Source organism: Salvia splendens, chromosome 4 (genome assembly GCF_004379255.2).
Source record: "Salvia splendens isolate huo1 chromosome 4, SspV2, whole genome shotgun sequence".
NCBI classification, from domain to species: domain Eukaryota; kingdom Viridiplantae; phylum Streptophyta; class Magnoliopsida; order Lamiales; family Lamiaceae; genus Salvia; species Salvia splendens.
Genome location: NC_056035.1, coordinates 13,046,932 through 13,073,036, shown reverse-complemented (window position 1 = coordinate 13,073,036; position 26,105 = coordinate 13,046,932). Strand labels below are relative to the sequence as shown.

The window sequence follows — 26,105 nt, the reverse complement described above, 5'->3', positions numbered from 1 at the left end:
TAAAAAAATATATAATTCAAATTTAAAACAAGAAATATTAGATATTCAAATAATTAAAGCACAATATAATAACAAATTACACACATTAAAAATTACAAATTACACACATTAAAAAAATTAATAATTAATAAAACAATCAAAATTTAATGTAGTGCAAAATTTTCGAGATTGAAAATGTGATGTAGAATTATATTGTTATTGTGCAAATTTATTACAATATACATGTACTCCAATAATCAAGTAATAAAAATAAATCAATAATAAAAAGTGAAAAATAAAAATAAAAAAGAAATCAATATTCAGCCAATAATATGAAGACATGTGGCATGTGCCCCTCACTTTTTCTAGTGGCGGCAGGCTGCTCTCGAGAGATGAGGGGCGATTTCCTGAAATTATTTTACAATTACTTTTATTTATACTTATTTTGTCTTTTATGTGTGACATTCTCTAAAATGTCACCGTTGGAGGTAGTCTTACAAATGTGGCATCTAGAATCTAGAATAGAGATGAAAACGAGGCTAGGTCCAAACACATCATATGGCTTATCACTATTAAACCAGTTATACAAACAATATACACAAGAATAGGTCATTATATGGGATATGCATATTGAGGACAAGTTGCATCGCTTTAACAATTGGGGATGGGGTTTGGCCTGGGGGACCATTGTAGTGTGAAACACAATGCAAAATAAACAATATAAAAGTGAGTATAAATACATATTGCTAAAAGAATAAAAATGCCTCGTCACTCTCTACCAGTCAATTCAATCACTGCCTCCTGCACAAGCTCTTCCAGCAACTTCACTTCAATTTCCTTACCTAAATTATCCACCTCCAGCCTCAAATTATCCACCCACCCACTGCCCACCACCTCCTTCCTCACCACCCTCTCTACCACCAGCCTGTTGTCGTCCCCACCATCGCATCTCAACTCACTAGAAAACCAAGCACTCAGCCGAGCCCACACCTCGTCCAGCATTCTTGATGATGCACTATCCAACATCTTGTTGGGAATGGCTCGTTGGGCGGGCCCCACTCCGTATCCTGCTACATCCATTAACACTGCATTTACGCAATCAAACACAAGCTTTTGCATTGATCTCTTTTGCCTCCGCTTGGCCTCATGCACTATGTCCTTGTCATTTAGATCAATGTAGTTGTCTCTTAATGATGGGTTCAGAGGGCTTTCAGGCGAGTGCCATCTTGCCAAAAATGTGTTCGATTGCATCTCACCATGTAACCCAGCTACAGATAGTAATGTCTCGACTAGAAGAACCCATTCTCGCTCTCCTTCCTCTGTTCCTTGGGCAGTTGAGGATTCCTTGATGGTGTATGATGAAGCTGTGTCCATACACGAATCGTCCCATGACAGGGTACGAGCAATAGAACCAATAGGTGGTGATTTGTCAATCAAGCTCAAACTAACTGCATTGTGTGGCAACTCATATCCTGAAAAAGATGCCCGGATTAAATAATTAGCAACCAATATCACCAGGAAGGAAAAATGCAGCCATTGCAAAATTCAGGCAACAGAGACTGTACCATGTTGATCAGGCTTGTCATAATGGGGAAACACTTTCGTTGTGTGACCACACTCCTCAAAGGGTGGATCTAAGACGGATATTGGACTCGGCTGCTCCTGATTTTCAGTGAGATTTCCAGATACAATTGGGTCTGACATAGACAAGTCCGGCTGCAAATGTTGGAACACATGATAAGTCTCTAGTTGGCAGTTCGAATAAAATTAAGATGATAAAAAAAATTAAGATAAAAAGAAGAGTATAACCCTGTAATACTAAATACCCGAGACACAAGAAAAAATCAAGCAGAAGATCTTTTGACAGACACCAACAAATTACATGTAACCAATAAGGTAAAGCTATAGGCAAATCAAATAAGCACACATCACAAGTTACTGAGGGATTCAGTGGTATTTCTTTTCTCACTAGCTTCAACTCAGTCACCATCTTGATAGGCTCTCTAACCAATTTCCCCCCTCTCATTGGTCCCACCCATGATCCTTTAACTTCTCCATCGTGATCAAACTTCGTAGTAGCCAAGCCAGTTGGAGTTTTGTAAAAACTCTATATGCTCTCTCCGGAAAATAGCACAATTATCATCTTGATGGAAGCCATAAGATTTCTTCAAGATTTTTAAGAGATTCTTAAAGAAAATGGGTGTAAAAAGTCAAAAGAAGCATTTATGTGCAATTGATGATACACCTAGGCATCAGCTAAAAACTGTGTAACACATTCCATGTAACTAATCTGCACCAGTAACTACACATTTCATTTCATGCATCAAGTTGATAAACAGTTGAAGCAATTAACAATATTACATGATGATATTACCTCCGGAGATATCAGGCCCTGCTTGAATTTAAGATTTGAAGAAGATGCTTTAATTGATGTTTCGAGCAGATCAGCTGGTACAGAGTCCTGCCCTTTGCCAATAATACTTTCAGTTTTATTACTGACAATGTCTCCAGGACAAGAGCGACATTCATCTTTGGTGTCAGATGCAAGGAAATTTTCTTTACCGGTCTTTTTATTCCTCGAGGAGAAAAAACTTGAAACTTTCCCTTTGAATGATTTGGAACTTCTTACCTTTCTGTCCTCCTTCGAAATTTCCATTTTATCCTTCCCAGAAACTGGAACATCAGCAAGTATCCCAGTTCCTAACTTATTAGATGATACAGGCAGAGACTTTGACCTGGTGAGATTTATTGTTGAACCATCCACAGGTCTGTTTGTCCTCAGTTCACTGAACAAAGGAGAATTTGCATCCTTGGTTTCTTGATTAGAACTGCCTTCTTCCCCAGATGAAGCTACTTTCTTTGTCTCAGAAAGAGCAAGCATCTCACCCAGTGTACTGGAGCTTCTCCGAACATGTCTTTGTTCTTGACAGCTCCCACTAGATGCCATCATGGCCCACCTTTCAGAAAGACGTTTCTTTGCTTCTTTGCAAACTGAAGACTCTGGAGAATAAGATGCTCTACTAAAAGAGGATGAAAATGGACTGCCAAGCCTATTGACATAATCCCACGAGTGCCTAGATACAGGTGACACAGCTTCTGAATCACTGAGATTACCAGCTGGATACTCAATTTCTGATCTATTGAATGAACTTTCATCAGCGACATAGCCATTAGAAAAGACTGACGAAATCAAGGTTTCATCTCTGTGGTGCCTGCCAAGTTTTTCACGCATTTGCTGAGTAATTGCTTTTGTAGCTTCTCTAGATTCCTGAACTTCATTGTCTTCTTCGTCCCCAAAAAACTCTTCATCATGTACTCTCACTGACTGGGATTGTGGAGAGCCCACAGCCTTATCATCAAGTATTTTTCCCAGGCTTGGTTTGAGAACAACTATTCGAGTCGGTTGAGCAGGATTTTCATAATTCTTCCAATTTGCAGAAGGGGATTTTCCCAGGTGGCCTCTTTCCAAGCCATTCAGCTGAACAAAGGCACACTTTTCCATCTGTTTCTCTTCTCTATTCCCAGCTTCAGCAAAATCATGACTCCCAGCCATCTTCGAAGGTCTAAGAACAGTGATACGCTTTGTCTCAGGAGGAGGAGGAATGGACTGCAGATCGTAAAGTTGCTGCGAAAATGCAGAATTCGGCTCCTGCAGACACTTTAGAAATAAATCTTTATTGGAATTCAAAACTTCTAACGCATCTTGGAATTGCTTAGATTGACGAAGTTTTTCATCCATAGACAGGCGTTTTGCTTCAACAAATTTCTGGCGAACAAAAGCCATCTTTTTGTCCTTTGTAGGTTCATCATATCTCCCCTTACGTGTTGATTTTTTTGATTGCTGCCATATTTCATAAACATCTTTGAATTCATCTGGCTCCACATAATGAAAAAATCCATTCTGTTGTTCCCAGTTACTCATAGGTATCTCTGAATGACGCCGAGGATGAACTTTAGAATGGTTTCTTTGCGTTGCTGAGCCAGGTTCCTGTTGTGGAAGGGAATCAAGCCCCATCAACTTTGCAACCAAATTAGGTGGACTACGTCTAGAGTCAACTTCTTTACACATCTCTTGTGCAATGAGCATCTTCACAGGCTTCACATTTGTTTTTTTATTTGAAAATGTGTCTGGATATTCAGATACAGTCTGCAATCCACACCATAATTAAACATATTGTCCATGCAAAATCTGGAAAACATTGTGGCTAATTACAAAGTGATAGTTCAGTTACCGCTTTTTCTTCAATTTGATCAAAAGAAGGACTCATACTTGATACATCTGATCTGCTCCTTGAGACAGGCGAACCTGCAAAAAAAGTTGAAATGTGTCATTTAGCAAGATCACATTATGGACTACTAAAGAAAAATGCTAGTACAACAAATGAAACTTCAATGGCCCCTTAAAAAAAGAAGAAAATTAAGTTGAGGTAGACCAAAAAAGAGAGGCATATCGTCCAGAAAACTAGATGTTCAAATTATGAGATACTCCAGCAACCATTTAGGCATTTACAAACAAATAGGTAATAATCATAAACGTACAATCAACCAGAAGAAAAAGTCACAGGAAAACCAATTTAAGGGGCCAATAAAAGATGATTCAGCAATATAAATAATTCATCTAGTTATCTGAAGCACATATAATGGCCTCTTTTAAAGTAGAACGAGTGCACACCATCTCGATGCGGTTTATCAGTGAGAAGCCCATCTGCAGATACACCAATGTTCAACTCGAACAAGTTAACCATTCTTCCCAAGCACCCTGGATATGTCTTTTCAAAGTTGCGACTTTTGCCATTGTTTGAAGTACCATTCATCTCAATACCTGGTCAAATAATATTTAAAACAAATTATTAGATAAAGTATAAAGGCCGAAACAGTGAATTCCCCTGCAACATCACAATACCTCAAAAGCGAAAAAGTAATAGCCAGAAGAAAAGGCAGATGTCCAGCAAGGAAAGGACTTCAGGAATCTGCAGCTTTCAATCTGAAAACAGAAAACAACTTTAGAAAAAATTTAACCAACGCTGCTACCCATACATCACCTAGAGATGAAAAGAAAAGCATAACAAAAGAAAATTTGGCAAGCAAATCGAATGGAAATTTAAGAGATTTGCCTTGAAAAGACCGAATCTAGAACACCAAAACTGGCAATGCTAAAGAGAAAGGAAAGGGGGGCAAATCGCGGGTGATAAAGAAAATAAAATACCAAAGCTTACGAAATGTTTACATTACACTTCACATCAAGAGGCTGCACCAGTGAACAAACCCCACTTTTTCACCAACACAAAAAGAAAAAGAGTAACCAAAAAAAAGCCTCAAATACGAAATATAAACACCACGTTCTTGGTAAGGCGATAAAACTAAGAACAATTTGCCGATCAGTTTTTTTTTTAGAAAGCTCACATTTGAGCCTAAATCATAAGCAAATTTAGTCAAAAGGAAAATCCGGATGTAAAAATCAACATGAGGAACACCGCCTTTAGTGCTAAAGGAGAAGCTTAAGCATTAATTATTCAGCAAAATAAGCTATCGGGAAAGGCATATAGAAGAAATTGAACATTAATTGAAATAAAAACCAAAAGTTCATGACTTTATTCATAAATCATTGGACAGAAAAGCTGCACCGAGCGAATCAAAAAGAAAAACACAAAAGCTAGAGTCAGATTCGGCTCATTTCTTCACCTCCGGAAATCGAGATCCGACACAGTACAAAACCGAGAGAGTCGTAGATGAAGCACCGCAGAGACTCCAATAAACATCAAGGGCTAAAATTACCGACTCCTCCAACGCCTAGCTCCAACAATGCGAACGCGAAAAAAACGAATCACTCAATCAATCTTGTAACGGAAGCAGCAGCGGTTTTAGATGCAAACAGCGGCGGGGAGCTCCACATACGCGTCGGAGTGGAAAAACGCGTTGAAATCGCCGGAATCTTATTAAACACCGGTAAAATGTCGCCGGAGAAAGGGAGAGAGAGAGAGAGAGAGAGAGAGTTTTGTTTGCTTGTGAGGAGTGTGAGGTTAGCTTTTTTCTGCTCCACCGACTCCGTGTCGGACTCAGCCCCTTTTGTTTATGTGATTTTTATACAGTTTCGATTACGTAAGTAAATGTAATTTACAGAAAATAGAAACCGTTTTACCTAAAAAACTTTATATAGTTTTAAATAAACAAAAAAACCATTATTTCCTCGGATATTTCTCATGGGTGGTCCTTGATGTTTCGTGGTTAATTCAATCCGGACCCATACTGATTTTATGAACATACCTAGAGTTGTCAATTTGAATATCGGGTATTTTCCGATCCGATTTGAAAATCATCAATTATTTGATACTTGCAACTTTGGGTATTAGGTTATATTCATGTGATAAGTAATTCTATAATTGTAACGCCAGAAACTTGTGTTGTGAGTTAATGTTATCAAATGTTTTACATCTTATAAATATGACTAATTTACTCATTGTACTGATCGCATTTTTTTATTTTATCATTAGCAGTTTGATTAGCCTGTTCGACTAACACAAAATTAGAATTGTTAGGATCATGGTTGAATATTTATAACCGGTAAAAATCACAACTCTATTAACCTATAACTAGAATAAGATTGTCCTCAAACCGTTGGACTGACCCAAATAACAACATTACTCAAAGCATTAACAATGGAAGGACCCTCCCAAAGGGACCTTATTTTGTTTTTTTATTTCCACGTCAACATTTTACTCAAAGGCTTATCTCAGGGCCTATCCCAGTTCCCATTTCATTTCCACATTATCACTATTTTGTTTTAATTTTTTTGCACTTCTATAGTACAATGGGAGAAGATAGAGATGTTGGTGTGGGAAATGGAAAGAATGTGATACGGTATTTATGATAGAAAATCTGGAATAAAAAAAGTTAAATAAAAAATGTAAGGGCCGATGATCCATCATATCCTCGCAATGGGTGGCCGATCATCGACCATTGTGGATCGACCAAGGCCGTTGTATCGGCCATATGGGGTGGGGCTTTGGTCGACTCATTCTCTACCATGGAGGGCTGATGGGGGCCAATCTCAATACTTCTCAATCGGCCCTTCCATTACTAATGCTCTCACTCTCCTTCCCCTCAATCAGCCCTTTCATTACTAATACTGTCGTTTCCTATTTGCACATCAATTTTATACACAATTTATTATCCAAAATCATGGCCATTATACATTGCTTAATGTAGAGATAGTGACCACAATCACGAATGTCTTCAATTCATAGACTCATATACAAAATTAATTCACAGTAACTAAAATAAAAATAAAAAATTACTAAGGTGCATGTCTATGCGCCTATCTCATCTATGGTAATAAAATTCGATTGTGGGTGACTACCTTCAAAGTTAGGTTTCAAATTTTATTTTATTTCAGGAATTAAACTTTATACATTTTCCTCTTACAATTGTATTTATTTTATGTTCATTAAGCATGTAAGCATGTTTTTAATATTTATTTTTAAGTAAATTCACACTGAATATTGAATGGGCATTTTACTTACGCATTGCAGTACAATAATTATGCTATTATCACATCTTTTTACATACACATTTATTACACAAACAACTAAAAGATAGTATAAGTCAACATCTAAGGATGATATAATTCTCACATCTTTTTACATACACATTTATTACACAAAAAACTAAGAAAATAAGTCAATATCCAAGGATGATATATTCCATTCACATAAATATGGGGGGCACATATATGATGTATCCATGTAAGGTTTTATTAGGATGATAATTATTCCTTAGTATTATAACTACCACCAATATAGTCAGTCGGATTTCAAAATAAGCAGTCAAGATTAAATTTCAAGTGATGTCAATTCGGTGCGTAAAAAATGTCAATAGAAATATTATTGGAAACTGAATTTTATTAATTATAACAAATTATATTATCTCTTTTTAAAATAATCTCAAAACTTTGAATTTATAAAACTCTTTCGATTTAAATTATTTTTTACAAAACATATATCAAACAAAGGGTAATTTGATAAGAATCCTAACGATATATTTTAATTGCATATGTTTGGATGATATAATTTAATTGTATTTATTTGAACGTTCATATATTTAGGTAATCAGACCAATGTCAACATATAAATCATAAATTGTCAAATATAATACATGTGCAATGTCAGTCTAAATAAGAGCATTTAAATCATAAAAGTTAATACATGTACAACATCAATTTAAATTTGTTGATATACTTATGTTATTGGGTTAATATTATATAACGAGAATCATAAAAATCACCATACATTAAAAAAAATTAAATTAATATCCTTTAATATTAAAATGATATTTTTGAATTAACACGTGACACTATAACATACAATTGGATCTGTGAATCCATTGATATATAATTTGGGATAGAGGTGTGATCAAATACAAACCCCTATCTATAATACAAACTACAAACTTTAATCATACACACTCCTTGTAAGTAATCAATGGTTAGCAATGGGATCCATATGTCAATGTCAACGCCTAATACAAATTCTATTACTGGGGGGAATGTCAACGCCTAATACAAATTCTGTCACTGTGAGGAATGTCAATGTCAACGCCTAATACAAATTATGTCACTGGGGGGATGTCAACAATGTCAACGCCTAAAATTTATATAGTTTGTATTATAGAGGGTTTGTAGATTATCATGACCCATTTGTGGTAGGTATCAAATAAGGCATAGTTGTTATTTAATTACAACTCATCCATGTACTATAGATTTAAAAGAAATGAGAAAATTCACTTTAACTGAATAAAATGGGCATTTTTACCCATTAACGCATCGTGTTTGTTTCGCAATAAAATCGCAACTATTTAAGTATCAAAGTCATTAAAATGTTAGTACTATTAGGTTAAGATAAAAGTGATTTGTAAACAAGGAGTAGGTGGTTTAAAATTTAAAAAGCTAAAGTAATTTAATTGATGAAACGAGTCTACTCATTTGTAAGGTAGTACTACTACTTTGTAAGATTATCTTTTTCATCACAATGGAGATCAAATCCTTATCTAGGTTGTAGTATGTCAGTGGTCTATATATTTATGATCATGATTTTTATTTCTTACTTCTAATTAATTGATTGCTTAAAAATGATCTCAACTATTTTTGAAGAAATAAGAATTAATAGGTTCTAGTTGTAATATGCAAGCAACCTAGTCGGTTTCAAGTTCCCTATTGTGCCTGGTATTTTACCTTCAAGAGTTATTAAGTTTATTTTGTTCGTCACAATTATTTTTCATTAATAAAAGAGACTAAATACCAAGAATATATGGTTAATGATACAACTATTTATTCATTTGCTATGATTTTGCACTTTTACGGTTTTTGATATAAATTAATTACTTGTTTACACGATGTTATTGAAAGTAAACCAAATTAAATGACTATCATATGTTAGACAACAAAATCATCCTATTATAATAATTTAATACTACTATAATATGATATAGTTTTAATGTTTACAATGTAACATTATCTGGATGATATCCAATAATATCACATAAGCAAGTCACTTAAACAATATCAGCACTAAAACCTTCTTAGTTGCAAAATTAGAACTAATTAATAATTACATAATTTATAGATGGATTTTAAATGTGATATGCAAACTCAGAAGTTGAGAAAAAACATTGAATTTATATGCTGATAGCACTTATCTAAAATACCCTAAGGCCATGTTTGGTTGGCGGGAAAGTAATATTGGCAAGAAAAATAATTTCTGAGAAAATGAATCCTAGAAATATGATTCTCAATAACTTTACTTTCATGTGTTTGGAAAATATCAAGATTTTAAATTTTATGTATTTGATTTAAACACCAACTAAAAATATACTTATTATTATTTTATTTATAAAGAAGAATAATAATAAAATTTTAATAAATTATTAATTACAAATGATAATAATTATATTATTATATTTATTAATACGATGGATAGTTTAAATACAGATCATCCATAGCAATATATAATAATAAAATTATAATTATAGTTACATAGAGCATTATAATAATAAATATTATTATTATTATTATTATCATATCTACGAATATTATAATTAAATAAATTTTATAATTTAAAATTTCACTACGATTTTGATGATTAATTATTAATTTATAAAATAATAATTAGTATTTATTATTATATAATTTATATTATATAATTATATTTTAATTATTTAATAAATTATTAATATAATTATTATATAATTATTAATTATTATTATGATACTAAAATTATACCGTATATAAATATTATAATAACATAGTTACAATTACGATAATTTTAATTATAGTTATTTATTATACTGAAATTAATATGATTTATAATTTTAAATTATTTTTTAAAATATTGTTAATAATAACAATATATAATATATTGCATTAAATATGTAAGAATCCTAAACTGAGAAAAAGAATACCTAAGAAAACTTAGGATTCATAATCCTGAAAAGTTGTACTAACTTTCCTTGTTCTCGGGATTCTGATTACTTTCCCAATTTGATTAAAAACTCAAACAAACACAAGAATTTAAAATTTAAGGAATCATATTACTTTCTCAGACAGAATCATGACAACCAAACATGACCTAAATTATTAATGCTAGTTTTGAAATATTTGGTACCATAATCAACTTTTCTTAGTTTTTTTTGCTTATAAGAAAAACGAAATTGAACTTTTTGGATGTTCTTAGCTTTACAATATTTTCATCGACAAGATTCATGGACGTTCAAAATCAAATTTGATCTTTTTTAGACAATGCCCTAATTTCCCAATCATCCTTAATGGGACCTGAATTTCAATTGCAAAATAATACTACTACTAATAATAATAGTATAATGATGGAAACCGTGTATTCAATTGTCCATTTAAAATAAAATAAAATAAAATACAAGCAGATTTGAACTATTTTGTGTGTAATTTCTCTATTAAAGAATACGTAGTAGTAGTACTACTATATATACCTCAATCCATGATTCTATTCCGACTTCTATAAGAGCATCTCCAATAACCGGCGTCACCACCGCGATGCCGATTTTTCGCCAACGCCGGTTTGACGCCGAACCATTGGAACCAGCGTCGGCGAAATCGGCGTCAAAATCGGCGTCGCCAGGCCGATTCCCGCGCTGACGCCGGTTCCGACGCCGATCCTCACGGGCGCCATTGTGCGTCCCGGATCGGTGCCAAACCGGCGTCGGATTAATTTTTTTTTTTAATTCGAATTTTAAAAATTCGAATTTAAATTTTTTTTAAAAAATACTATTTATTTATGAAAATTGTTTTTAATATTTAAAAACAATTTTTACAAATAAATTTATACAAGAAATTCGTAATAGCCCATATATATTTAATGGGCTTGCGAATTATGAAACCATTCTAGGTTGTCTCTCTTTTATAGAGACATCCTTGAATGTTTTATGTTCCACATTCGATGTGGGACAAAAACCACTCTAGGTAGTCTCTCTTTTATAGAGACATACTTGAATGTTTTATGTTCCACATTCGATGTGGGACAAAAACCACTCTAGGTAGTCTCTCTTTTATAGAGACATTCTTGAATGTTTTATGTTTCACATTCGATGTGGGACAAAAATCATTCTAGGTTGTCTCTCTTTTATAGAGACATCCTTGAATGTTTTATGTTTCACATTCGATGTGGGACAAAAATCATTCTAGGTTGTCTCTCTTTTATAGAGACATCTTTGAATGTTTTATGTTTCACATTCGATGTGAGACAAAAATCATTCTAGGTTGTCTCTCTTTTATAGAGACATCCTTGATTGTTTTATGTTTCCATATAGAAATATTGTACTTTTTTAATTGTACTTTTTAATTTTTGTACTTTTTTAAAATTATTGTACTTTTTTTTAAAATTAATGTACTTTCTAAATTTTAATAGTATTATTCGAATTTCCCGTATTTGTCTCGTAAATTAAATTCCGTATGTTGATACGAGTGTAAATTAAATTATATAATTGTTATTAGTGATGTGGATAGGTAGTGTGAAGGCTATGTGAGGGCTATTTGATGTCCAGTTGATGTGGCAAGCTGATGTGGCAGGAGAACTGTAGTGCTGATGATGTGGCAGTGTGAAGGCTATTTGATGGCTATTTGACGTCCAGTGCTATTGGAGATGCTCTAATGCTTTTTCGGCCACTTTCTTTCTTATTGTTTCGTTTTCAAAGAGATATAGTAGGTACAATTTGATTGGGGCAAAGAAAATGCTTTAAGGAAAATAATATTATAAGAGCATCCACTACGCGTCCCGCGCGCGGCTCGCGTTCCGTCCCGGAGGGACGGTTCCGCCGCGGGACGCGTTGCAACGTTCGTCCCGTCCCGTAGCCCGTCCCCAGCCCGTCCCGTAGCCCGTATCCGCGAGACAAGGGACGCGCCGGCCCGTCACGCGCCCGGGCGACGTGGCGCGCCCCCGATGCATGCGTGACGCCCACTCGCTGGTCCGCGAGTGGGCGTCGTCACGGATGACGCAATAAATCAATTTTTTTTAAAAAAATCGAATTTAAAAAAAATACTTTTTATTTATAAAAATTGTTTTTATATTTAAAAACAATTTTTACAAATAATTAAATACAAGAAATTCGTAATAGCCCACATATATTTGATGGGCTTGCGAATTTATGAAACTCATTCTTGGTTGCTTCTCTTTTATAGAGACAACCTTGAATGTTTTATGTTCCACTTTCGATGTGGGACAAAGTCATTCTTGGTTGCTTCTCTTTTATAGAGACAATCTTGAATGTTTTATGTTCCACTTTCGATGTGGGACAAAGTCACTCTTGGTTGCTTCTCTTTTATAGAGACAACCTTGAATGCTTTATGTTTCACTTTCGATGTGGGATAAAATCATTCTTGGTTGTTCTTCTTTTATAGAGACATCCTTGAATGTTTTATGTTTCACTTCGATGTGGGACAAAATCATTCTTGGTTGTTTCTCTTTTATAGAGACATCCAAGAATGATTTTGTCCCACATCGAAAGTGAAACATAAAACATTCAAGGATGTCCATATAAAATTGTATTTTAAATTATGTCATTTTTATTTTTTACAGATTTTAATTATGCTTTTTTAAAAATTTTAAGTTGTATTTTTATTTTATGTTGTAATGTTGTTTTAATTTTAATGAATTGTGTTTGTTTAAATTGAATTGAGTTGGGAAAAAAAAATAAAAAATGAAATTGAATGAATAGTAATTAAAGGACGGAATAAGGGACGGTTAAGGGACGGAGCGTTGCAGGTTCCGTCTCTTAGTTAAGGGATGGAGGAAAAAAGGACAGTGGGGCCCTCAAATAGTGGTCAAATAGTAGTTAAGGGACGGTTTAAGGGACGGTATAGAGACAGCGTAGTGGATGGTCTAATAGTATAGAGATTAGAGAGTTATTGTTAATTTAATAAGTAACTTTTATACTCCTATTAGTTTAATTATAGCAATCGAAAATGCTTTAAGGAAAATAATATTATAATAGTATAGAGATTAGAGAGTTATTGTTAATTTAATAAGTAACTTTTATACTCCTATTAGTTTAATTATAGCATTCATTCGATTGTGCCAACAACATGTGAAATAAAAGCCAATAGAAAAGGATTATTTCAAATTAAATCAACAATTATAATTATTCTATAAGTTTGTATTACACTTTCAAATTTCAAATATAAAATTAATGCCGAAAAAATAACTCAAAATTTAAAAGTCAAGTCAAAATCGGCACTCTCGCTTAAAAGATATGCACTTTTCCTCCAGTAGAGAAAAAGTACCAATAACTAAAGAAAATCAAAACATAACATCTGACTTTTTATATGCACTATCCTACAATTCATTTAATTCCTAAATTAGCTCGAGTTCATAATTTAAGGCAGCGCAATTGTCATTATTAAGCAAGTAGAATATGAGAATTAGAGCTGAAATTAGATTGCAAACAAAACTGTGGATGTGACAATTCCATTATTAAAAGCCTTTTTGTCAATTTATGTACCGATTTCACCAGCTGGAGCAATGTGCCAAACTATACAATAGGATTAGGTGCAGGGGATTTCCCATTCAATTATAGTAGTAGTAGTATAGCTACAAAATTACAAAGAGTGGTTCCACAAATAATGTTTTCCCCCCAATAATAAAATAATGATGGGCTTTCTTAATTGCAAGTTAAACAAACAATTGAATGACTTTGGCGTATAATGAGGGATTTTGGCCTCATTTTCTTTGCTTAAAGATTCGTCCTCGTTTAGAAATTGGAAAACGAATCCCCACCCTTTATGATTTTGCATTATTTACAACCGCAAACAATCAAGATTTGAATTAGTCTTACTCTATCATAGGCCTCTCTAGAGGTCCCCAATCCGAACCGAACCGGACGAACCGGCCCGGAACCGTCACCGGCGGTTCCGAACCAAAACCGGAACCGTCGGCGGCGGTTCGAACCGGCACCGGAACCGCTGGTTCGGCCGGGCCGGTTCCGGTTCCAATTTTTCGCTAACCGTAACCGGCGGTTCGGAACCGCCGGTTTTGCCGGAACCGCCGGTTCGGCGGTTCCCGGCACAATTTCAGGCCTACTCCTAGCCTTTTCAGAAACCGGGCCCGCGACCGCCGGATTTGACCGAAACCATGGGCGGAAACCGCCGGTTTCCACCGGCAAAACCGGCGGTTCCCGCCGTTTTTTCCAAATTTTGAAAATTCAAACGGACGCCTAAACCGCCGGTTTCCGCCGAAAACCGGCGGTTCCGGCGGTAAACCGGCGGTTTCCGCCCTGTTTTTCAAATTTTTTTTAAAATCACAATTTTTCCCTATAAATACCCCCCAATCCTCTTCATTTCTACTCACCCCATTCTTGTGTAACTGTGTTAATAAGAATTTCTCTCTCAATCTCAATTTCTCTATTCTCCATTTGATAAGTATCTTATTGGTGAAAAAAATGGGTATCTTTGGGGCAGATGGTACTGGAACACAAATTTATATATGGAATCTGGATGAATGGGATCAGATTATAGTTTAAAATGGGAAGCTGGGTTCACTGGCGGTAGTTCGTTTCATCAGGCCATCAGGGTGGTATATTCATCTGAGTCCGACGATGAAACGAACTCCCGCCAGTGAACCCAGCTTCCCATTTTAAACTATAATCTGATCCTCATTCATCCAGATTCCATATATAAATTTGTGTTCAAGTACCATCTGCCCCAAAGATACCCACTTTTTCACCAATAAGATACTTATCAAATGAGGAATATCTTTTAATGATCTTCTAAGTCTTTTTGTAAGTTGTAAATTTGTAATTGTTGTAACTTGTAATTGTTGTAACTTGTATTTAAATTTTTCGATTTGTAATTGTTGTAACTTGTATTTAAATTTTTCGATTTGTAATTGTTGTAACTTGTATTTAAATTTTTCGATTTGTAATTGTTGTAACTTGTAATTGTCGTAAGTAACTTGTATTTAAATTTTTCGATTTGTAATTGTTGTAATTTGTAATTTTAAAGTTGTAATTTGTAATGTTAAGTAATAAGTTGTAATTTGTAATTTTAAGTTGTAATTTGTAAATTTTAAGTTGTAATTTGTAAATTTTAAGTTGTAATTTGTAATTTTAAAGTTGTTTGTAGTTTGCAATTTTAAAGTTGTAATTTGTAATTTTAAAGTTGTAATTTGTAAATTTTAAGTTGTAATTTGTAATTTTAAAGTTGTAATTTGTAATTTTAAAGTTGTAATTTGCATCAATAAAATTGCATTTAAACATCGCTTTATTCTAATTTTATTTATGCAAATATATCTACATATTTTACTTGAATTACAAATTTAAAATGCAAAAAAAAAAAAAAAAAAACCGCCGAACCGGATGAACCGACCCGGAACCGGCCAGGAACCGGCCAAACCTAGGCGGTTCTGCGGTTCACGTGAACTGGCGGTTCACGGTTCCGGAACCGGAACCGCCGATCCTTGGCCGGTTCGGTTCCGGTTCCATTTTTTTTCGAACCGGAACCGGCGGTTCCCGAACCGTGGTGACGTCTAGGCCTCTCAACTATTGCAACTATCAAGGTTATATATTACTCCATCATAAATTATTGAGCCAAAATAAAACACTCTTTACATTCTTGTCCGACCGTACACAATTCATTAATTATTTTATTTATATTTAGTACTACTACTAGAATGGATAAATAAGTAAATAAGTTAGGTTAATTACCACTTTTGTACTGCCCTATGTATATGTTTCAGCTTTAGATAATCTTAAATGCCACTCCCCTTTGGTATTTGTCTTGAACGTTAACTTTATTAATTAAACACTTTCATTTAGATAATTTATATGAAGTATATCACAAACAAAACACGCGAAATGTTATAATAAAGTGGGTTTGCGTGTTTGTGACATATAAATAATCTACTTTATAAGAGACTGAAAATTAAATAATTATGTCATCTTACCTGTCGTTTTCCTGACTTTTCTTGCATAATATGATTTCTTTATAATTGCCATAAACCTCCACGTTTTGATGTTGTCCAGAGCAGTAGATTCCAAATGTAATAATAATAATAATTGTAAGTTTCAACCAATGCAATTATCATAACTTTTATTTTAATTGTTTAATTTATGAAAAATAAGCACATAATTTCTAAAACTAGGATGCGGTCTTAAACTTATTAATGTATTAATATTTCGAATTATTAGTCAGAAAATAATTTATTTGAAATATGAACTCATAAATGTAAAATAAATCGGTAATAAGTTGAGGCAAGGTAGTGATGCCCTATATTATCCAAAACGGAATAAATAAATAGATAATGCTGACAAGGGGATGGATGAGATTCTTCAATAAAAAAATATGTTAAAAAGGGGAAAAATATAAAAAATACTGCGTGAAAAGTTGAAAATGGACATAACCAAAAACAGGTATAATGCATACATGCATGCCTGCATAAGTCAACATGGAATACTGGAATAGTTTAGAGACAACGACTCTCATGATCATTATTAATATACTACTACTATACTAAAAACTCCTATTGTGATTAATCAAATCAGTTGAAATTTCTTTCTTAGAAAGATCATATTTTTAATTTTAGGGCAATTTGCCTAAAAAGTCACAAACTTTGGGGTAAGTTTTGTTTTTCCCACAAACTATAAAAGTAGCGCATAAAGTCACGAACTTTATCGGAACGTACAAATTTCCCAAACTACCCGACCTGACGACATATTCCGTTAAAAACTTATCCCACGTGGCATGCCGGAGGCGTGACTTGGCAAAATTTCTGACTGGGCACAAAACGACGTTGTTTTATGCTTTTTTTATTGAATCTTCTTTACACGTCGCCAATTTCATCCCTAAACCATTTGTCGACGATTTCACTCTTGTCGATTACGGTTTTCCATCGATTGAATTGAGGTTGCGCTTTCGAAACGAATCTAAAACAATTAACTTGAAATATGTAATCACTTAACAAGTTAACATTAATGTTGCTTAGTCGAGTTTTACATGGCTCTGAGTCCCTTTTTAAGGTTTCAAGAAAATATTGGGACAATAGTGATAAAATAGGGATTTGTGAACTAACAATGTAAAAGGATTAAAAAAGAATAGAAATGAACAATTAAATCAATTGAGGTCAAGAACTGTTGGATCACAAGTGGGACTGCTCCATTCACACATTAATTCTTTATTCTTTGGAATAATTATGAAAAACACCAAGATTTTATTTCAATGACGTCGGTCCAGTACTTCCTCACCGGTGCAAAATTTATTATAGTCGTTACGTTTTATTTCTGAATAAGACAATATAATAGACATCAGCATTCAATGCTAAACCAATGGAGCAGCTGGATGTATAGTATAGTAAGTAGCATGATAAATAGACACATTCCACACATTATATAATTTTCTTTTAATAATTATCAGCATGACGAATGGGCTTTTGTATAAACTGCTTCAAAAACATATTGGGCTTAACTCACTCACTATATAAAAATCCCTCTACAACTTCAGTGACATCCCAGAGGTGCTTACCTTGTGTAATAGGAGTAGATCATATTGATTAACATATGGTTAAGCATATGAAGTATTAGATGTGTTTGCATTTACAAACAATTCTTAGCCTACATATATCTAGAGTATTCCAATTCATTGCTATAATCATCACAACATAGTTCTTGATCATGGATATCTTGGCTAGCATGATTGAGCAACAAAGGGCAGTTCATGAATGTATCAAGAGGTGAGTGAAGAGTAGAGGAAAAGGGACAGTGGTCGAATGCACCTTCAGAGAAAGAGGTAAATGATTCTGCAGGGGCTTCCTTGAGCAAAGAAAGGGAATACGAATCATTCTCATTTTGTGGAAACTGCCAAGCAGGAATGCATTGTGGAAGGTCTTCTGTGGAGAAATCTGGAGCTGACGAGTACTTCCACCAATTGTCGCTGTGAGGCCTGCAATCCCAAACCTTCTTAGGCAATCTTGGGTCTCTGTAAGACGATAGAATGTTGCAGTAAGGAAGATCATTATCTGCATTTTTATCCTCCCCCGATATGATGCGTTTTGGACTGTTGGGAAAAGATAGAGAAAAATGCCCTGGTTTTACCATTCCATACTTCACATCATCGAATATTGGTTGGACCTCTCGCATTAAACAGCCAGTTGAAACATAATTTGGCAATGGTTTGATTAAACAACCGCTTGAAAATAAGGGGGAGGGGCAAATTCCTTTGGTGTCGAGCACATTATCCACTATCCCCTGCTGTCTCCAATCATTGGCTAGCCTGTGGCACACATCCTGCCTGGTACCATGGTCAAATCTACCTTTTTCCAATCCAAAATCCCATTCCAGTGAGTTTCTATAATGTTCCTCTCTTCCATGTCCAACTATAGGACCACTTTCATCAGGAGCTTTGAAATGAAAGGCACCCAATGATGTAAAGCTTTCAAGAGGTAAGCAGAAAGAATAGCCGCGCCATGTGTCATAACTGTTGCATATGCGACTGCTTGAATGTTGATCAGGATCAATGGTTTTGTTTTGAAGATCACTCTCTTTGTAATAATTGGAAGGAAACTCAGGGTCAAAGCTATCCAATTCCCTGAGTACAATCTCTCTTGATCTTCCACAACGATCCATTGTTTTCTGATGATCACCCTCTTTGCCATCATTGGAAGGAAATCCAGAGTCAAAGCTATCCCATTCTCTGAGTACAATCTCACTTGATCTTCGACAGTGATCCATGGTTAATTGAAGATCACCCTCTTCACTACAATTGGAAGTTCCATTGTCAAATCTATCCCATTCTCTGAGTACAATCTCACTTGATCTTTCAGAAGAAACTTTGGGGAGTTCCTTATGGCAGTCGCTTTTGTGGGACAAAGGAAGTCCCTTCACCATATTATCAGGCTCATAAATTGTGAGGGATTCACTAGTAATATCAGCATTTTCTTTTGATGAAACCTGGAAATAAAAGCTAATCAGATATAATAATAACACATACATAAAAAATAAGTAGATAAACAACCTTTTATAAAGAGAGGATAGACAAACTTACACTGTTCTCATTCCCCTTAGGGATCAGCCGGGACAGGAGGGAGGAAACCAAATCAGACCTGAGAGAAAACACAGACGACTGAAGGAAACTAATTTGTTTTATGCTGACAAAAGATTAATCTGTTATTACGTATCTTACCGCTTTCCATGGAGCTTCCCAACTTCAGAAGATGTAGCATGAGCAACCCACTGGCGTAATTTCTTTCTCTTTTCATAAAATATTCCTTTCTCATTGCATTCATCCTCTGGACAAGGCAAATCAAAACTACAAGATCATAGAGGATAATGAATAACTATATTGAGAAGAAATTTATATGATGGGAATTGGGATTCAGATTGTATAACATAGTAGCATATTAGAACAAGAGATGTTGAACGTATAAACAGACTTACATTTGATAGACAACATGGGGCCAAAATAATAATAATAAGATCGTAGAATTTAACTTTTAGCAGCTAACATTAGGGCAAAGATGAATATGGAACAAGATCCAACAAAGAAAAAACACTGAAAGCAAATTATATTTCAGCAGATTATTGAGAAAAAAAAAAGTGTTGCTCCAGTGCTATAATGACACTAAGGATCCATGTGTTGAAATGTGCAGTATATTGAGTGAATGATAATGCAAGAATTTGGGAAGCCAAATCACAGAGAAAACCTGACTTCTCTGTTGCTTGATTCAACCGTGACGAGATCAGAAATTGTTTGACAGGTGTAGCAGTCTCAGTAAGCAATGATGACCTCTGTTTGGTCTTCTGAGTCAGCTCTGCATCAATTGATACTGTAACTAGAAAGCAATAACTATATCGCATATAAAATTTTATCAGAAATTAAAGATGGCAAACCTTTACTTTTGATCTCATTAGATTCACAATATCTACTGACAGGAGATGAAACAAAAGGCTTATGGCCAGATGGCCCTGCACTTTCTCCAGAAATGGACAAATTGTGGTCTTTAATGTCAGGATCAAGCTCTTCAGATTCTTTATTAGTCACTGCAAATAGTATTTTAGAATAACATCAGAACAGCTGTGATCACTCTCGGCCAACCTTATTCACCATTTACATTCAATTTGTTTCATGCCATGTGAGAAATCTTCAACACTTAAGTGATACTAGTATTCTTTGGACCAAATGCCAAGCATTAACTTTAAGGCTATAACCAAATATTTAACCTCTAGGAAGGTCGCAGATTTTGTAGCTCTTCAACCGTTCATTTTCTTTATGCAGTGCATGGAAATGACCATTAACAGCACCTTCCTTCACTTTCCTAAAATATGCATATTCTGAAGTTTTGGGACCACCACCTTCAAAATGCATACATATACAGAAAAAGAGAAAGAGCACTTAGTGTTCATCAGTCACAAGTAACGAATCCCTCAGCATGCTCCACAGATGAGGATAAACGCATATTTCTAGAGAAATGATCACAAAAGCAATGAAGTTGACCACGAATTTGTAATTATAAACGGCAAATCTGTTACGATTATTTGGATAGAGATTGATTTGGAATCCAGCAGTCTCTACCTTTTGTAGTGATCAGGAAAAATATAAAAACAGCACTAATTCAGGTGAATTTGGAACCTTTTCATTTCAAATCAAAGTTTTCGCCCAAAACAACAAAGTAACAGAAATTTTAAGGAAGTGTGCACAAAGGACCAACATTTCGGAGACTGAGCAGCTTCATGCCCTCCAGAAGAAGCATCCGTTTCAGCATCGTCGAATCTCACTCTCTTAGCCTTACTAATCTCTACAAAACACAACAGAAATCGTCCCCGCCAAAAAACACAACAGAAATAATCAATAACACTGATTCATTGAAAGCGACAAGTAACAGGGAGAGAGTGAAATTCTGTTCTACGGTATTACATTAAGGAAGATGTGGATCAAGGATCAAGCTACATCAAACTGCGAGATATTCAAAGATGAATTAAAAGAACAAGTAATTGGATAGAAATCGTTGTACCAGACGGCTTCTGGAATCGACGATTTCGAGCGATGTCTCCGGTAGTCTTGGTAAGTGGAAATCCAGTTTTTGGTTTAAACCTTCGTCTCATTGCTCCTCGATAATTTGAAGCCTCATTTTTTAATGTGAAGCCCTAATATATTGAGAGCCATTTTTAGGCGCCAAATGAGTAATTCCATTATTTTCAATAATGCCAAACCATTTAAAAATTGGCAAATTGATGAATATAGTTCAAGAAAATATGGTTGCTCATCTATAAAATCACTGTTAAATTCTGATTTATCCTACCATTTTTGAATGACAAAACATAAAGTTTCAAAAATTGTCCCGTTTGGCCAAATTTGTTATATTTTATATTTTATGTTTTCAGTTTCTTAGACATAAAACAACGTCTTTTGTCGTCAACATCATCATATTAATTTCAAATTACATTAATATTCATCGACATCAACGACATTTTATGTTATACACCAATTTAACATTGGATTTGCCCCAAAGTTATCATATGACAATTGAGAGTTTTTTAAACTTTGTGATTTACTGATTTATCATTCATTTTAAAATGTGTGGGACAAAACTAAAGTTTGATCAAATTTTATAATTTTGTATGCAATTTACCCAAGAAAATACAATAATAGACTGAATGTGATTGTTTTTTTCCTGAAAATATTTCTTTATATAATAACCACGATACTCCTTATCTGAGAGGAAAATCTACCCATGGCCTATCCTTAATCCACTCTTGATTGGGACACCTTCTCATATATTTACTTTATTAGTAACAAAAATCTCACTTGTGTTGCCATTTTGTATGGATGAAAATATTGGCATGATGTGTACAAAGAAGAATTCAAGTACTACCATATTGAATTTGGAATGAAGGGTGTCGTCTATTTGGGCATCGAGTTCAAACAACAAATACGCTTTGGATGAAGTGAAAGTGATCAATCACATAATGCTCTTTACCTTATCTACACTGTTCGTGTGTATTTTACAATGGTCAGAAATAAAAATAAGGCTCTGATTTGATTTTATTCCCTACCCAAAAGCACTCAACACAAATAGCTGATAGCTCATATATCAACCACTTTACAATTTACATCAAGATCTACTAAATCACAAGTATAATTGTATTTTCATTAGCTGTATAATGCACCGGAAAATTATTCGAAAGGATAGCATTTGTACTACAATGTGATAAAGCATGCCATTATGCATCAAAACAGGTGCTACATATAACAGAGAGAGGAAGAGGTTCGTTGACATTTGTATGCATCTACAGCATTATTAGTTTCTTGAAACTGCTCCATCTGAATGAAGTGATGGTAGGCATACAAGAACACACACAAATTATAGTTACAATGTACAAAGAAGACTAGACGAATTTGAATGCTAATATATTTATGCCCATAACCAATTAGCCATATATCCCAAGCTTTCTAGTAAGAGATGGCATGAGTAAACATACCGACCGACTGTTAAATTAGCCCAATTTTCATCCAACAAACTAACTCTTCAACTTCATCGCACCAGCTTCTAATAGCAAAGGCTGGAGCTCCCCTTTTCTGTGAATCTTGATGGTATCTGCAACACAAAACATCTCATCTTGTTGGCAACTTGATATGTGATGCTCAAATATCTATATCAATGAAACTCATATTTTTCTACGAAAGACAAGCTAGACAATCATCAGAGCATGTGTTTGTAAGTGTGTACCTGTACAACCACCGATATGTTTGCCCCCTGTCGTTCAAAGTAATATCAGACTTGTCAGTTACAAAAAAGAAGATTTCAGAAAGAAGAGCTAGCAAGCAAAACAATGAAGCTTGCAACCAACCACATTCAATCATCACAATTTTTTGTTCATCCCAATATTGGTTAATCATTGTTCCAAGACATAGTAAATTCTAACATTGAAGTTACATATTCGTCACATCATAAAAGTAAGCTTGTGCATTGGTACCTATGAATATATTAGGAACAGTGTGTTGTCCAGTCAGCCTTAGCAGAGTCTTCTGCAGTTGTGGTCCCTGGGGACCTGTAAGCAATACGAGTAACATGAGAAAGCGTATCCATTAAGTTCTAAGCCTGCTGGTAATTTAAATATCACATCTTAGTAATAACCAGATCCTGAGAGAAATTTATAAGAGCAGTTACGGTAGTCTAAGGTTATACCGGATTCGAGAGGTTAAATAGCGAACAAACACTTCATTTTTCATATTGGGGTTTAAATGATCACGCATTCTGCAGTAAAATACAATTGAACCAGACAAATAGTGTCTCTCTGAATTGAAATTTCTAGGCAATGTCTTTTAAAAGAAGCTATTAGTACAGATTCAAAAGCCAAACAAATAGACATATAGAATAATATGGACGGGTTAAACTGAAACAAGTGCTCGCCACATCTATGGTGGCCATCAGTAGAACTGCAAGCTGTAAGAAACACGCATCACTTCTGTGTATCTTCTTCCCTAGAAAGTGGGAATCATCTCTTACAACTCTTGCGCACTTCATGAAACATTACAAGCAACCCCTTTCACAATAATATTGTACACAAGAGTGCCTCCTCAGCGAAGGTTGTATCGAAAAGAGACCAAACAAGATGATTCTCAGCTCTTTTAAAGAAAAGGAATCTACTCAGACAATGGTACGTAAGTTTCTTTTGCTTTGTTATTAAATGTGATTATAATGAGTACACTTATCAACACTTTCACCACATTGCAATGGAAAATCCTAAAACTGAAAGATCACCATACCCCTATCATCATCAAATTGCAAAGTTTTGAAATGCAAACTGTAACAATAAAACTAAAACAACAAAAAAACTTATGGATCAAAGTGAATATTTTTGTGATAAAAGCCACTTATTTTATCTATTGAAGACATAAAAGCTTCTAATAGATCACCCTCATAAATCCTCTCACGAGAGAATTATCAGTAACACTAGAAGTCTAACTCATAAATCACAATCGAATGCAGTCCATACGAAAATTACTCTGGTAATAATTTATCAAGTAAAATATTGTTCCAATAATTAACCAAAACATACTAACATACCTAATTGATCCAACTCGATCACAAGCGGCTCCACACCAAGCCTCTTAAACAGAGATTTCACCTCAGAAGAGTACCTTTACAATAAACAGCACAAATTATGAAAAAAAGTAAAGAGAAGAGATGGATTTATAAACAGGAGAAATGAATGATTGATTGGAAACTGACGAGCACCAAGTTTTGGAATAGACAACAACAGGGTTTTCAGTAACAGTCTTCCTGACGCTTTCCTCCATTCGGGCCCCAAATGTAGCGGACATGGCCCGAACCACGACGAGGCCCTTCTTTCTCGGGCCGATTCTGGAAAATAAGGGGACGCTTTGGGCACCACAAAATGTATGATTGGTAAAGAGAGAAGCGGTTCCAGTAGGAATTGAAGGAGGGGAAATCGAAATTGGTTCCAAGGCTCCTCTATTCCATGGGGCAGCAGCCATTAACGCCATTCTCAATAATCAATTTGCGCTCTGATTCGCCAGCCGCTTTGGGCTCTGGTAAAATTTGCAGTGCTTACTGGAAAAAATAAAGGTGGGTAAAAAGGATAAATCTCGATGTGGGGTCCCATTTTTTGTGGAGTCAATCAAGTCAAGTCAACTGCACTCAGATTAATATACTGATTTATGTTAATTACGCGAGAAAAATGAACCAGCAAGAATTTGGATTAAGGTTTTACCATCATAATAAATTCAGTCAATTTCTAATTGAACAAAAAAATTCTAAAAGTCCAATTCAGTTACGACCAATTTGGTGTCTGCGTCTAAGCCCAACACTGCATGTGCAGCCCAGCCCACAAAATTATACTACTTGAATAATTTGGAGAATATAAATGATAAATGTAAGTTGAGTACTTGAGTTGCATGAAATCATTTTTTAATTAATATAAAATGAATTGTTAGGGCATTGACATTAAAACGAGCATTCACGAATCACGACATGGGGTGAGTTGGGGTGCTTCGGCTACAGTGGCAAATCCAGGATTTTTTGGTTTGGGGGTGCGAAAAATTATCACCACAATATAGAACTTCGAAATTCGAAAGACCAATTTTCTTCTTTTTATTTTGATTATGAACAAAATCTTTGTTTTTAATTTTTTGCTTAAGAAAGTTCATCACATATAAAAAATGGATTAATGAAAAATTTATTTTAAATTTTGCATAATGTATTTTTAATTAAAAATCATCTTTTGACTTATTTTAGACAAAAACTTCAATTACTTAAAAAAACGACATAATGCATCCTTACCATTTTCTATATAATTTATTTCTCATGTTTTACGTCAAATATATTTTTCATATTTTATGTATGATCATAAACGAGCATTGAGGAAAAATTTGAATTTAAAATATATATTCTTCAACAAAAAGTAAAAATTGAAGAAAACAAAGCCATAAGAGAGCTACAAATGAGTGTAAGAAAGAAAAGTGTACTATAAAAGAAGTGTGTAGAAAACAAAAATCAAGTGATTAAAATATGAAAATTGAAAGAAAGTTGATTTAAATCATGATATTAATAATTAAAACATAGTCATGTAAGAGAATAATAAAGATGACTAATAACACA

General features: G+C 34.5%; 3 protein-coding genes across 6 annotated transcripts; all 3 read right to left on the bottom strand.

The window, feature by feature from the left end:
• Positions 1 to 519: 519 nt before the first annotated feature.
• On the bottom strand, positions 520 to 6,032 carry LOC121798658. The gene is made up of 7 exons (XM_042197767.1): positions 5,662 to 6,032; positions 4,883 to 4,963; positions 4,652 to 4,801; positions 4,212 to 4,285; positions 2,354 to 4,126; positions 1,545 to 1,695; positions 520 to 1,451 (listed from the first exon to the last, which is right to left on the bottom strand). The coding sequence occupies exons 3-7, from the start codon at positions 4,791 to 4,793 to the stop codon at positions 748 to 750; spliced, it is 2,844 nt and encodes a 947-aa protein (XP_042053701.1). The 5' UTR covers positions 4,794 to 4,801; positions 4,883 to 4,963; positions 5,662 to 6,032; the 3' UTR covers positions 520 to 747.
• Positions 6,033 to 17,873: 11,841 nt separating this feature from the next.
• Positions 17,874 to 21,618, bottom strand: LOC121800451. 3 transcript variants are annotated; one of them, XM_042200028.1, is made up of 8 exons: positions 21,495 to 21,618; positions 21,192 to 21,278; positions 20,704 to 20,835; positions 20,374 to 20,523; positions 20,187 to 20,294; positions 19,667 to 19,772; positions 19,529 to 19,586; positions 17,874 to 19,434 (listed from the first exon to the last, which is right to left on the bottom strand). In XM_042200028.1, the coding sequence occupies exons 1-8, from the start codon at positions 21,583 to 21,585 to the stop codon at positions 18,100 to 18,102; spliced, it is 2,067 nt and encodes a 688-aa protein (XP_042055962.1). In that variant the 5' UTR covers positions 21,586 to 21,618; the 3' UTR covers positions 17,874 to 18,099. The 3 variants fall into 3 exon arrangements, with proteins under 3 accessions (XP_042055962.1, XP_042055963.1, XP_042055964.1); XM_042200029.1 differs by having other exon boundaries at positions 20,380 to 20,523; XM_042200030.1 differs by lacking the exon at positions 20,704 to 20,835.
• Positions 21,619 to 22,603: 985 nt separating this feature from the next.
• Positions 22,604 to 25,062, bottom strand: LOC121801646 (glutaredoxin-C5, chloroplastic-like). Of its 2 annotated transcripts, none has more exons than XM_042201182.1 (5): positions 24,723 to 25,062; positions 24,552 to 24,625; positions 23,458 to 23,532; positions 23,211 to 23,237; positions 22,604 to 23,078 (listed from the first exon to the last, which is right to left on the bottom strand). In XM_042201182.1, the coding sequence occupies exons 1-5, from the start codon at positions 24,989 to 24,991 to the stop codon at positions 23,002 to 23,004; spliced, it is 522 nt and encodes a 173-aa protein (XP_042057116.1). In that variant the 5' UTR covers positions 24,992 to 25,062; the 3' UTR covers positions 22,604 to 23,001. The 2 variants fall into 2 exon arrangements, with proteins under 2 accessions (XP_042057116.1, XP_042057115.1); XM_042201181.1 differs by having other exon boundaries at positions 24,717 to 25,061.
• Positions 25,063 to 26,105: the final 1,043 nt, after the last annotated feature.

What these genes read in the sequence shown, in the direction of transcription:
- LOC121798658 (XM_042197767.1), bottom strand. Translation starts at nt 4,793, where the DNA reads ATGAATGGTACTTCAAACAATGGCAAAAGTCGCAACTTTGAAAAGACA. An exon ending in TGATAAACCGCATCGAGATG is followed by an intron (nt 4,286 to 4,651) that starts GTGTGCACTCGT and finishes CTTTTTTTGCAG; the next exon opens with GTTCGCCTGTCTCAAGGAGC. An exon ending in AGGGCCTGATATCTCCGGAG is followed by an intron (nt 1,696 to 2,353) that starts GTAATATCATCA and finishes CAACATTTGCAG; the next exon opens with CCGGACTTGTCTATGTCAGA.
- LOC121800451 (XM_042200028.1), bottom strand. Translation starts at nt 21,585, where the DNA reads ATGAGACGAAGGTTTAAACCAAAAACTGGATTTCCACTTACCAAGACT. An exon ending in AGCTGCTCAGTCTCCGAAAT is followed by an intron (nt 20,836 to 21,191) that starts GTTGGTCCTTTG and finishes TGCATTTTGAAG; the next exon opens with GTGGTGGTCCCAAAACTTCA. An exon ending in GGGAAGCTCCATGGAAAGCG is followed by an intron (nt 19,587 to 19,666) that starts GTAAGATACGTA and finishes GTTTTCTCTCAG; the next exon opens with GTCTGATTTGGTTTCCTCCC.
- LOC121801646 (XM_042201181.1), bottom strand. Translation starts at nt 24,991, where the DNA reads ATGGCGTTAATGGCTGCTGCCCCATGGAATAGAGGAGCCTTGGAACCA. An exon ending in TATTCCAAAACTTGGTGCTC is followed by an intron (nt 24,626 to 24,716) that starts GTCAGTTTCCAA and finishes TTTATTGTAAAG; the next exon opens with GTACTCTTCTGAGGTGAAAT. An exon ending in GATCGAGTTGGATCAATTAG is followed by an intron (nt 23,533 to 24,551) that starts GTATGTTAGTAT and finishes TATTGCTTACAG; the next exon opens with GTCCCCAGGGACCACAACTG.